This window comes from Hippichthys cyanospilos, chromosome 10 (assembly GCF_059441005.1).
Source record: "Hippichthys cyanospilos isolate Australia breed blue-spotted pipefish chromosome 10, RoL_Hcya_1.0, whole genome shotgun sequence".
Taxonomy (NCBI): Eukaryota; Metazoa; Chordata; class Actinopteri; order Syngnathiformes; family Syngnathidae; genus Hippichthys; species Hippichthys cyanospilos.
Window position 1 is genome coordinate 2,875,477 of NC_142378.1, and position 12,530 is coordinate 2,888,006.

At 39.4% G+C, this 12,530-nt stretch overlaps 1 protein-coding gene across 3 annotated transcripts in view; it reads right to left on the reverse strand.

The window, feature by feature from the left end:
• rorca (RAR-related orphan receptor C a) overlaps positions 1–12,530 on the reverse strand; it is a 37,205-nt gene that overhangs the window by 19,292 nt on the left and 5,383 nt on the right. The window contains exon 1 of one of the 3 annotated variants that reach the window (XM_088426580.1): positions 585–955. The exons of the other annotated variants lie outside the window; for them this stretch is intronic. Coding sequence (XP_088282706.1) covers positions 585–591 — 7 coding nt within the window. The 5' untranslated portion in view covers positions 592–955. Of the gene's footprint in view, positions 1–584; positions 956–12,530 lie in introns of those variants that run through there. 3 annotated transcript variants of the gene reach the window in all.

Below are 12,530 nucleotides of genomic sequence, written 5' to 3' on the forward strand. Positions count from 1 at the left end.
CCCCCCCAGCTCTTCATAATTTACTGTCCACCATACTGCTGAAAGAAACACACTTAATGTAAAAAAAAATTCAAAAACAACAAAAATTATTATACCATCATATTTATGGGCACCTTTAGCGGGCAGTGAGTTTTTCAACAATGTTAATGGTCAAGTGAAATGCTGACTGGTGAAATTAAATGTCAGAAAAATCAAGTTGGTGAAGAAGCGTTAAAAAAAATGACGATAAGGTGCAATTTAACACAAAAGTAGCCGCGCCAAGTGCCTTTTCTCCAGGCTTGAATGAGCCTGCTCGCCCCCTCCCTCCCCTATTCCCTCTCTGGTTCTTACATAACCGCTGTCAAGTCACCGGAGAGGCAACATACGCATTTGAAAAATAATACCCGACACAAATTTAAAAGTATATAGTTCTAAAGACTTATAACTTAAAAAAACAAAGCCTGTGATGCAAAATGACAATGACATTTCCGCTTATTTCCTGAATTTTCCATGGCGCGTTTAAGTGTTCCCCGCAAAAGTATGAACTTCAGAAAAGCCATTTTTTTTCAAGACTCCCAAACTTCCATAATAGTAAAGTTACTCACCTCGCATGTCGCCGGTTTACTTCATAAGAGTAATAAAACTCCTGGAGGAAAAAGAAAAAGCCGCGGCGAAAACTGAACTTGCTCCGAGCTGTCAAAACAGCAACTCCTCGTACCTTTCGTGGAGCCTTTTCGCCCCCGCGCCAAAAAAAAGGCTGACCTCAGTTTATGGTGCGTTCAAGTTCGCTACTTTCTACTCGGTCTTCCTTCCCCGCGTGTTGCGGTTGTTCGAAGCGGTGAAGTAACGCGTGGTCTCGCGGTTCGCTCCTTCCTTCTATGCGGCTGGTACTAACCTACTTTCAGCCACGCGTGGACTCCACATGATAGTCACCCAGCCAGTCAGCCAGCGAACCCGCCCGCCCGCATGCGTGCCTGCGTGCCCGCTTGACGACACAGGCGCGCGCACGTACTCACGCAGGGCGCGCGCGTAGGGAGCCTTTCTCTCACGCGCGCGTGCGTGCGTGAGAAAGTGTGGCAGTGTGTCAGTTCAAGTCGACAGCCACGCGCCGTGGGAACTATTACCAGGCGCTAGCATAAAATCTAAGTCATGATAAAGAAATACAAAAATAAAACCTCATAATAAAAAATATTTGTTTTATGACTATTTTCGCCAAAAATGGCAAAGTACAGATATTTGTATTTATTGACTGATTTTGATTGAATATACAAACACAAGTTTTTATCAGTATAAACAAAGTCAGGAAAAACGTCTCCTTATTCTGTTAAAAAAAAAAAATCATGATATCCAGTAAATGTACAAGTGAATTTTACATATATAGTATACTGTATAGAGTAAATAAAGATATAGAAAAAGTATGTCTTAACGGAAATGAACAATGAATGAATGAAGCATTGACGCCACCTACTGTCTTTAAGTGAAACACAAGTCAACAAAGAATTTTCTGTTTGCCTGACATAATTTGACCGCCGCTCAACGGAATGCTACAAAAATCGCAGGGAAATCAATGTCATAAATCATATTAAAATGCATCACAGAAATTGTAATTATAATGGTTTCATATGGTCCAAAATTTGGACAATGATCATTTTTGTACACAAAATCCCGCAGGTCCAGCTGCAATCACATAGAAATGTCAGAATCGTTGCATTTTGAAATTGTACGTTTCAATCATCTGCTAGAAATTTCAGCTCCTAGTGATTCTTTTCCCCATTGATACTTTTATGATATCATAAAAAAAAAAAAAATCAAACGAATTGCCATAATTTGTAACATAATGCCACGTGAGTTAAATACGTTATTTTTACGATCTTAATTACTGTGTGGAACCTGTTGAACGCCTATAAGCGAAGATTTGTCAGGACACCTTTTAGACAGATGTCAGTCATTCTTCCCATTATTTGCCATGTTTCAATAATGGGCGTGGCTTATATGGCACCACAAATTTCCATGATTCACCTAACAATAAAAGCTTTTGTAAGTAAACCTAGATGATCCGATCTTCTTAAATTTTCAAATTTGATATGGTAAGGATGGTAAGATTAAGAGGATTTTGAAACAGGAAGTTGAGGTTTTTCATAAAACGCCAGTGCTGTGACAAAAAAAAGTTAAAAAAAATTCCAATATGCAACTCTATAGTAGTTTATTTTTGTTCTTGTCTGTTCGCATGTATATGCTAATTAATTGTTGTATACTTTGTACATAAATTGAGCAGTTTTAAATTAAACTAGAACGTAGAGTGTTTAGTTTGATAAGCAATTGGTTTGTTGGCACTATATAATTGAACATTAATCATTATTAATAATTATATTGATTATGTAGCTTTTTTAGAGCTTAAAAAACATGAATAAAATTTGTATAAGCTTGTGAAAAAAGTTATTTTTCTTCTGTACTTTGTACTGTACTAAAGAGAACGAGACGATTCAGTACTTCTATTTTTTTTTTTTTTTAGCGCCAGTGTTTATACTTCTGCTTAAGTGCAGAGTACTTTTGCCATATCATCCATTTAAACAATGCAATCTTATGTAACTTTATTGCCATTGCAGTACTCTTTAAGTACAGGGCTACAAAATGAGGTTTGCAGCTGTTAGGCCCATACAATAAAAATGCACACAACTGTAAAAAAAAAAAAAAAAAGACCTAAACAATGCATTCAGAAATAAAAAACTAAGTATAACAAAGCAAATATGTATGCTGACGGGATAAAGAGCAAGCCATGACCACTGCATACATTTACAAAAATGATGTACATTAAAATTATGTTTGCCAAGGGGTTTGGCTTGGATTCAATACTGTATCAAAAAGATGGCAACGTACCATATTTAAAACCTTATGTAATTTTATTGTTATTGCAGCACAGCATGGGGCAACAACACGAGTTGCAGCTGCTGTATTTTACGCTAAATCACTCACATGCTTAAAAAGAAAACAATTCAAAAAATGGTGAACAAAACAAATTTGTATGCAGACACAATATGGTATACTTGTTTGTTTTTTAATAATTCAAACACTAAATACAAGGATATTTTTGGCTATTCATATATATTTATAGTACAAAACTCTACTTTTCTCTAGCTAGCCTTGTTGGAGGCGGCAAATGTGATTTTTAGGTTATGTCGCAGGCCTCTGAAAAATGAATGATGGGCCACAAATGGCCCGTGGGCCACAGTTTGGACACCAATGCATTAAAAGCGTATTTACGAAAGACTTCTTTTCTGTATGCCAAACCGCTGCTTGTTGTGAAACTAGCCAAGTCGCGTTCACTGCTAGCTTATAGCATGTCGCATTCATGCTTGCCAGACAAAAAAAAAAAAAAAAAAATCAGTATCTCAAAACACCTCTGTGGCTATCACAAGATTTTCTTTTTTAGCTGCATGCAACAGTGAAGGAAGTTGATTATATCACCGGATTAACAAACTCTAATCTCGTTTGAGGGAATTACAGCGCACCATCAACAGGTTGTTTTGTTTCGCCGCTTCCACTGACAATGTTCTGTTTTTTTTTTACGCTACCGCTATTTCAAGACTCCAAAGAATGCGCAGATGTCGACGTGCGCAACAGGCACCCGAATCAAGACGATTAATAACAGCGACTGACTAATCGATTGTCCGCCGCGGGTCCGATGACGAGAGTATCATGTTACGTGGGCCCGGTTATGAAATGAGGAGAGAGATTATGGTAAGTAGGTTAGTGGAGCAACGCGGCGCTTTCACGCACCCCTCCCGCTCTGGACACTCTTTCGCTCTCTCCGGAGAAGCGACTGCGCCTCGCCGTTGGATTCCCAGTATACACAGTACAACTTCCACTTGCTGTTCCTCTCAAAGCGAGTCGGCCCGTGTTTACTTTCTGTAAAGCAGATAAAAACTTGGCAAATAAACGCGGGACGTTCCCCTTTCTTGTTTGGCGAGCACAATGATGGGAAATGTGCCGTCTTGATTGTTTTGTTGCTTGTATTCTATTCTCCCTCCGGCCGTGTAAACTTCCACTTCCTCCCGTCGAGGCGGCTCGCGTTTCCTTCCCTGATCCTCATCTGCCACGTCGCCGGGATTATATTGTGTCCTTCGGAGTGTAGACAAAGAGGCCACGCATCCATCCGGTGCTCGCTGGTTGTAATGTCTTTCACCCCCCCCTGACGTCTTACGTAACCATGGCGATGCCCAAATTTAGAACATGGAGACCATGCAAATTAGGAAGATTATGGCCCTTGGTAATGGTGTATTTTTATTTAACTTGTGCAGTATTTTCATCGTTTCCGGGTTATTTTCTTCCACGTCATAACTAAGTGCTCGTTCCATGTTGACCTTTGACATGTCACCATCTGGGTGGTGAAATTTCAGCTCCCTGGTTTCAATGCTATCCCTTTGAAGTGAAATGCCATTGATGTAAAGCTCAAGAATTTTTCTACCACAGAGCCATGCCAACCTAGTTCAACATGGCAAACCTCTTAGTTATCACACTACCAGGAGCGTGCCAGCAGATTAATGGCTTGCCCATTGACTCCATTGGGAAAATAAAATTTCTATAACTAGCATTGTTACGGTACCACCAAAAAAAATATTCAAAAAATTATCCATACTTCTGTGTGAGTACTTATCTCACCTCTGGCACTGTCAAAAATTAGAGCATGAAAAACAAGGCAATTGATGCAGAATAAAGGCCATTTGTGCCATGTTCAAGGCCTCCGCTCTTCACACACATTATTGATCCTGCACGGGTGAGGTGCCGCACGCTCACTGCACATTTGACCAGGCGAAACCGGCGTATGTAAATCCTTCTATAGCGAGAGGATTATTTTAGGAGCCAAGCATCCATAATCCTCTCTTCTCTCCCTCATCCTGCTGAAAGCTCTCTCCCCTTCTCCTCTTTCCGATGGCCGCTAAGCTCCCGCTCTCTCACTTTTCTCGGACCTTTCTATATCCTGTAATCTGGTTTGTCCCCGAGCTTCACCTGCCGCAAGGTTCAAGTCAAGAGGTCAGTGTGTTACAGGCGTTTTCCTCTCTGCGGTTGCCATCGCAGTCGTGTACACACAAACACACCGGTATGGTAAATATTGTTGGAAACGTCATTCTCCTGAATAATAATCCTGCAATGAATCATTGCCGGTTAGGTTTGTGCAACAGGGCGGAGTCGGCAAATGAAACGCAAAGCACTTATTGTAACCGATGAAAAACAGTCTCATTCAGGTTTATCAGGTAGTCATCCTAGCAACCATAATACTATACATAAATGTAATAGCAGTACACGACTGTACTGCAAACCTTAACTTTTAAATGTAAGTATAAATATAAAAAAGTCAATATTCACGATGGATCCTGGTTATTAAATGCACTAGCAATACCGAATCCATTGTTATACCATAAGCAGTATTTCCCAATCTTAGTAAAGTGCCATAAAAAGGGTGCAGCATTTATAACTTTTAGGGTCTAATACTCCTCTATTAAAGAAAAAGAACATCAAGTTTCTTTGAGCCATGACTGATTTTGTGGCATTTTAGTCACTGAAGTAAGTGTAATAATTTTTCACACTACAGATAACTTTAACACACTTAAATAGAAGTGCAACAATGAACTCAATCACAGACATTGACAACAATAGATAATAAAAATACATTTTAACCGGAGAGTTTTAGAATCCATCCGTTTTCTACGCTTATCCTCATTTGGTTGCAGGCTTGCTGATGCCTATCCCAGCAGTCTACCGGCAGTAGGCGGGGGGACAACAAGACCAAGGGCTGTGTAAAGGTAACAAATAAAAAAAAAACAGAAATAAACACAGTGTAAAAACACTAAAAACTCAAGAAATCACAGGAATAACGCTCGCGAAGACGACGGGGAACGAACAGCAACAATAACGCGGACAACAACAATGACCTGACTAAAGCTGAAAGGAAAGCGGAAACTAAATACACTTAAAACGGACGAGACAACAAGGAACACCTGGGCAAGACATCATAGGAACAGGGAGCTGATTGGCCAAAACAAGGAAAGCAGGTTGGCGCAATCACAGTAACAAGACATTGCCAAAATGTGAAAAGAAACACACGAACAAAATCTCACAACTCGAAAAGACAAGTAAAAAAAAACAACAACAAAAGCCCACACACATATAGTGTGTACATATAGTGTAGATATGGCCTAGCTGCACCATTTCTGTTCCTACGTTGGCCTTCACATCTTATATAAAGCAATCTGTTGCAATGTCACTGGTGTGTACATTCGCGTGGGTTGTTAAGGTAAAACTGTCCTTCCATGTTCCTCATTTGCTCCTTCCCCATGCAGAGAATACATACGGTCAAGGTGATGGTAAATGCGACACATCCTCTGAGATAAACCAACTAAAATGCCCTTCAGCTCACATGTCACCTCGCGCCCTCCCACCGCAGCTGTCGCTACCACAGATAATTGAAAATATGACCGTCCGCACGTTGTTTATCTGCCATTTTTAAATGACCGGGCGTCCAATTAAAAATGACATTTACCGGCCTCCCACGTGGCCATCAGTCCCGCTTATCAAAAGCCGTCGTCATTCCCTGGCCGGCGTGTTGACAAGGCCTCCGATGCAAGGATAGAGGAATGAACATTAATCGACTGTGGACTCAAAAGGAGATTACGGCAGAGATTACGCTTGTGAGGCAAAAAAAAAAAAAAGCGTCTTAGAGGAATATTAAATACGAGTGGATGGAGACATGCTGCCTCCTGTGACTCATGTCCATCTCGACTGTATAGTGTTACTCATATCAGCTCATGCTGTCTGTGTGATAAACATAATTTGATGGCTTTTTCGGCTACTTTCCACAGTTGATAATATCATCCAAGCTGTGGTCAGACGAGTCCGAGGGGCGATTGTGTTGTATACATCCCGTTTGCTGTTATTCCCCCTTCGATTTTATTTCAACCCGTCCTCACGTCTCTGACATCTTTCATTTGTCGAGTTCATTCAACAATAAACGACACACGCAAACAAGGTTTAGTCATGTAACAGCAGCGGATAACATGGCACCAATCAAATAATTGTTGTCAAGGATTAGTGTGAGGTTAACAATGTGATTGCAGGGAAGCACAAAGGCAAGGCAGAAGTGCTTTCTAAAAAAATAAATCCAAATCAAAAGAACAAAACCACAACAAGGTACTGGAAGGAATCAAAGCAAATTCACTTATTCACTCCCATTGATGGTTATAGACGTTCATTTTTACTGGTCTGGCAAGAAAAACAAGTTAACAAGTATAGAACTCGGTTTTACTTGGGCCTGCAGTGAAAGTCCAAAAATGTGATTGCAAACTGGGCAGGAAATATCTAGTGAAGGAAACGAGACATGGCTCATAAGGACAAAAGGAGCAAACATCAACAATGAACCCACAAAAACCGAAAGAAACCAAGGAACTAAATACAAGTAAAATGACCAGACAACCTGTTGCTGAGGAACTTGTTTGGTAGACACCAGGGACTTGAGCTAATGAGGACATATGGACAAAAACAAAAAGAAAAAAAAAAAGCCCGAATGACCTAATGTGAAAAATTGAAAAACATGACAAAAGTTGTGTCCTTTTTTTAGGGTTTCTAACTCTCAACATCCAGCAGTTGACGTTCTTGTTTCAAAGGCAAACTAGTTTTGACTGGATGGACAACTGTGGTGAAGTGCAAGTAGGCCAAAGCAGTCGCAACTTCATTTAAGTTGGTCAGATAGTCGAGACAGTTTCCTGTTCTGCGTAAATGTACTTTGATAACTTCTACATAGTTGATGACTGCTCGTGATGGCCCATAAATTAGATCGAAAGAAGTTCATCCACAGCAGACTTGCGGCCTCAGATTTGAAAAAATATCATGAAAATATGACGCCAATTCCCATGATTTATATGATTGTGACCTTCTTGGAAAATGCATATATTGGACGAATGAACGTTTTTTGTTTTTAACCATTATTGCAAAGTAAAACAACACTTATTCACACACATTCTTGGAAAAAATAGAAAAAAAATGTTTACATATTTCTCGTAACCCTTAATGAGTACCCAGTACCTTGAAATACAACCAAAATCGACTTGCTACCTGGAATTGGAACTTGCCTATTCCTATCACAGTAACAACACTATTTTGAAACCCCGGATTTATGTTGCGAACCTTCTTTGGAACCAGAGCCCTTGTTTGAAAAACTAACCCAGTCGCAAAACCACAATTTGACACCCCAAGAGAGCCTATCCCTCTCTTGAAACCCTTTTTAAAGCTCTTCCAGGACAAGCTATATATACATACATATATACATACACATACATAAATATATATATGAGAGAGAGAGAGAGAGAGAGAGAGAGAGAGAGAGAGAGAGAGAGATGGCTTACCTCACTGATTTCTGCATTCTAAAATCAATCACACATCAGCACACTTCGTACAGCCCATCATTTGAATTACATTTCAGTCTGACATCAAATGGCCCAAAACTGTCAGCCCCCCCCCCCCCCAAAAAAAAAAATAGTAAAAATAACGTACATGATATAATCTTAAATTAAACCTGAAATATGTATTTGTTTGTATCGTTATATCATATTTTTTTGGCAGCCCAAAACTGCCCCCCCAGGGAAAAAAAAAAAAATATATATATATATATATATATATACACACACACACACACCTTTTATTTTTATTTGTCTGCTCCTCCAACAAAAAAAGTAATAATAATGAATACAAATAAACACAATCATATATAAAACTGAAATATGTGTATTTATGTTTGCCTTCTACTGTCATTTTTTGTCTTCTATTTATCGTCAATTTTACTCACGTTTGAATGTATATTTTATTTCGGCCGCCCATAAGAGCCAGTGCAGCACACTGAGGCGCGCACGGAGAAGCAGACTTGTTAACGAGCACAAAATACTTGGAAAGAGGCACTGTGTGAAACACAAGCAAGCCGAGGTCCAAGTGGACGTCCCGACAATCTAAAGGATGATACTGAAAGTGGATCTGCTCTTTGCAGCTCCCGCTTCCATGACAACAGCCGTGCGGGGCCCCTGACCCTGTGTCTCATCTGCTATGAATCATCAGGCCGGAGCGTGGCGGTTCCGCCCACAAATGTACAGGACGCATATGTGCATCAAAACACATCTCGACACAGCAGTCTTGCTTCCTGTCATTTTTTTTTTTTTTTTTCCCGACGATGGCGGATGATGACACATACGTTGTCAAAATGATGTAAATAGACAGTAGCAGCAGCAGGATGTCGCCACATAATTCTGGGTGGCAATAGCTCCGATTGCACCAGCTAGTAAACAAACCCTTCCGTGTCATCTGACTAAGGCAGAAAAGGTTGGGAAAACAGGGTCAATAATGAGCCTTCTTCTCTAGTTCCGTACTTTGAAGATGTAGTCAAAAGACAGTGAGGTAAAGTGCTAAAAATGTCGGCCGTAATGAAAATGTCAACAGGTACAGTATATTGATTAAAAATAGACATGGAAATTCACATGAAAATGACTGGCTATTAAATTGATTTTATGACAAAGATATGCTCTTGTGACGCTAAAATGGATAGCTTGCTATCGTGCTGACGTTAGCTAGCAGCAGTCAATGTTTTGCTAAATGACCAAGAAATTAAACAATACGCACCTGTGAGAGACTATCTTCTACAAACCAGCCTCCTCGTCTGAGTAGAAGAAAAAAAATACTGAAGCTAGCGTTGGCTAAAAATGTTCCCATAGCATTGCTAGCATACTGAACTGCCTAGCAAAATATGCTACATTGTCAAATGACAACTCAAAAAAGCACTTTGTGTATTTGCCCTTCCTGATTTCCTGATGCCGAATATGCAAAAATATTCAGTCGTACTTTGACATAACTAGAAAGATTAGAGAAAGAAAAAAAAAACACTTTTAGATAACAATCAAGGCAGATTTGATTCCCAATCTAAGTAGGAGAAAATGAAAAACCTAGATGACACGTCATATGTTGTTTAAGAGAGCATTGATTTACAACTTTCTAAATTCGCTAAATTTAACCCCAAAAAAGTACACTATTGTGCTATTAACATTAACATTAAGATGATTAAAACTATATATATATATATATATATATATATATATATATATATATATATATAGTTATATATATATATATATATATGTACTTTATGGTCCTGAAAATCTACTTCTGCTTTTATTCAACTGATGCGTTCTTGAGATTTTTTTTTTTGACCGGAGCCCACAGCTTGGCAACGACGCTTGATCTTGACATGTGCGACCGCACGTCGGCTCCTTACGTAATGGAGATGTAAATGAAAACAGGTTGCCATGAGATGGAATGTCAGATTTGACAAACAGTGATAAAAGCTCCAAACTATTAGCGAAACGGCTAACTCGGTGCCTCCGGTTGCATTTTCCTTTTATTACTATTTTAAAAGACGAGAAAGAGTTAACTTGTTAAAGTTTTTATCATCAATTGACATCATTATTATTATTATTAAAGTTGTGTATGCTTAATGCATCCAAGGCCTTTTATTCCATTTGAAATGTCTGACTGCACACATCAGACTTTTAACACAATCAGCACTCTGATGGAAAAACTCCAAAATAAAAGCCTGATATTGCAAAGGCACCCGTGTATAATTTAGCGTGTTTATTTTGAAGTTGCCTACGCGTTCCAAAATTAACATAGCATTTTATTTAGCAATTCCAAAAGATGGGCGAGTTCCGCTCTGCATTAAGTTCATTGCATTTTTTTTAATCCAATTATTTGACCAAGTTCATGTGACGGATGGAGAGCGGCGGCAGCTGTTTTCCGTTTCGAGTGTCTGGAGACAATGACTTCAAGTTGAAAGAATTCCAATCTGTAGTTAATCCCGGTTACTCTCCATAAATGATACGTCCTTCCTGCAGCCATGCAGGCAAGAAGAAAAAGTGCCATTTCTGAATCATTTCATCAAAAAATAGCAGCTGCATTTTTCTTCACCCACGCAGTTGATTTGTCAAATAAATTGGATTACAGGCAGCATGTTGATGTGCTTTCATTATTTCTGCTTGCTCCCACACTTCTATTCAGACAGATGCCTCTGGGCGATTTTTAATATAGCCACATTACAGGAAATGAGATCATTACAGAAACTCTTAATGTTTTTTCTTCTTTCCCCCCTCTCGTCTGATTTACCTGAGACAAATAACGAGATTTGTTCACGTCATGCCCAAATAGCCGAAGAAAATACAACTGTAGATTGCGGGACTACTTTCCTACTGGACAATGGCGCTATTATTGTGATTAGTATTGGATTTGATAAAGGCACTATTCAGGGAGCCTTAACATTCTTGGGGAATTATATTTGCTGTTTTCTATTTTAACCACAAAAATTGAGTCGCACAAAGTACACGCTGTAACTGCGCTTATCTGTTATTATATCAGCAGACGAATACTTGGAGACACATGACATTGTCCTCGAAATTATGGATGGTGAGCGTGGCACAGATTTTATGCTATTTTGTTGGGGGGGGGCAACAGCAAATTTTCTGCAACAGTTTTTAATAAAGAAAAATGACAATCTACCAGTATAGCATAAAAGCATAGGGATTGTAAAGAAATAAACCGGTTTTACAGTGTATTTACTGTGGTGTTTATATTTTTGCTGTGTGCCTTTAAGGGGTGTGGCCAAGTGAGTGACATCAGAAGCTGGGGTTCGGGTACGTCTGTTTTTTTCTGTTAAATAGTATGTGAAAAACGGTTTCACAATCGGAAAAAAAATTATGCTAAAACTTTGGAGATTTCACAGAAATTGATACTTTAAAAAAAAAAAAACGTTAATTCAGACACCGAGGGGAATGCTAATCAATCGAAATTAATGTGCATAATGTTCCGAAGCTAATGAAGACAAGCCAATTCATGTACATGCTCAATGTGTTTTGATATCTGGAAATAATGGTCAGAGCAAATGCTACAAAGTGTTCCACAAAAACAGTGTTACTTCAGATATATTATTATGTTTCATAGATTCGGATAGCGGATTTAGGGTGCGAGTCCGGGAATTTTTAATGGTAAATGGTGTACACCGTACAGACAGATCGATAGATAGAAAGCGAGAGAGCGAGCGAGAGAGACACATGAGGGGAATTGAGTTTGGCCAATGCGGCGCGGCGTGCTGGCATGAGGAAACAACAACAACAACAAAAAAAGAACACTGTCACATTGTGATTCTTCCCCATCTTGTGATCTGTTGCGCAAGCCGCAGACTATAAACCCGGCGGATGGATTATGGACGGCCACACAAATAGACAAAGCGCTTGTGCTTTGAGCTTCCTCATTCTATCAGCCTTTTACAAGCTGTCCCTACAGTCCAATTCCGGAGGCAGGAAGTAACATTGCCAACATGTCATTAGATTATTAACCTTCCTTTTATTTTGGAATTTGTACACATACTAGATCCATCCGACCCCACTTCAGGAATTGAACTCACGATGCTGGAAGAATAAAAGTGTTGACGGGGGCCGCACACCAACAAAAGCACACGCTGTCATGAGGAC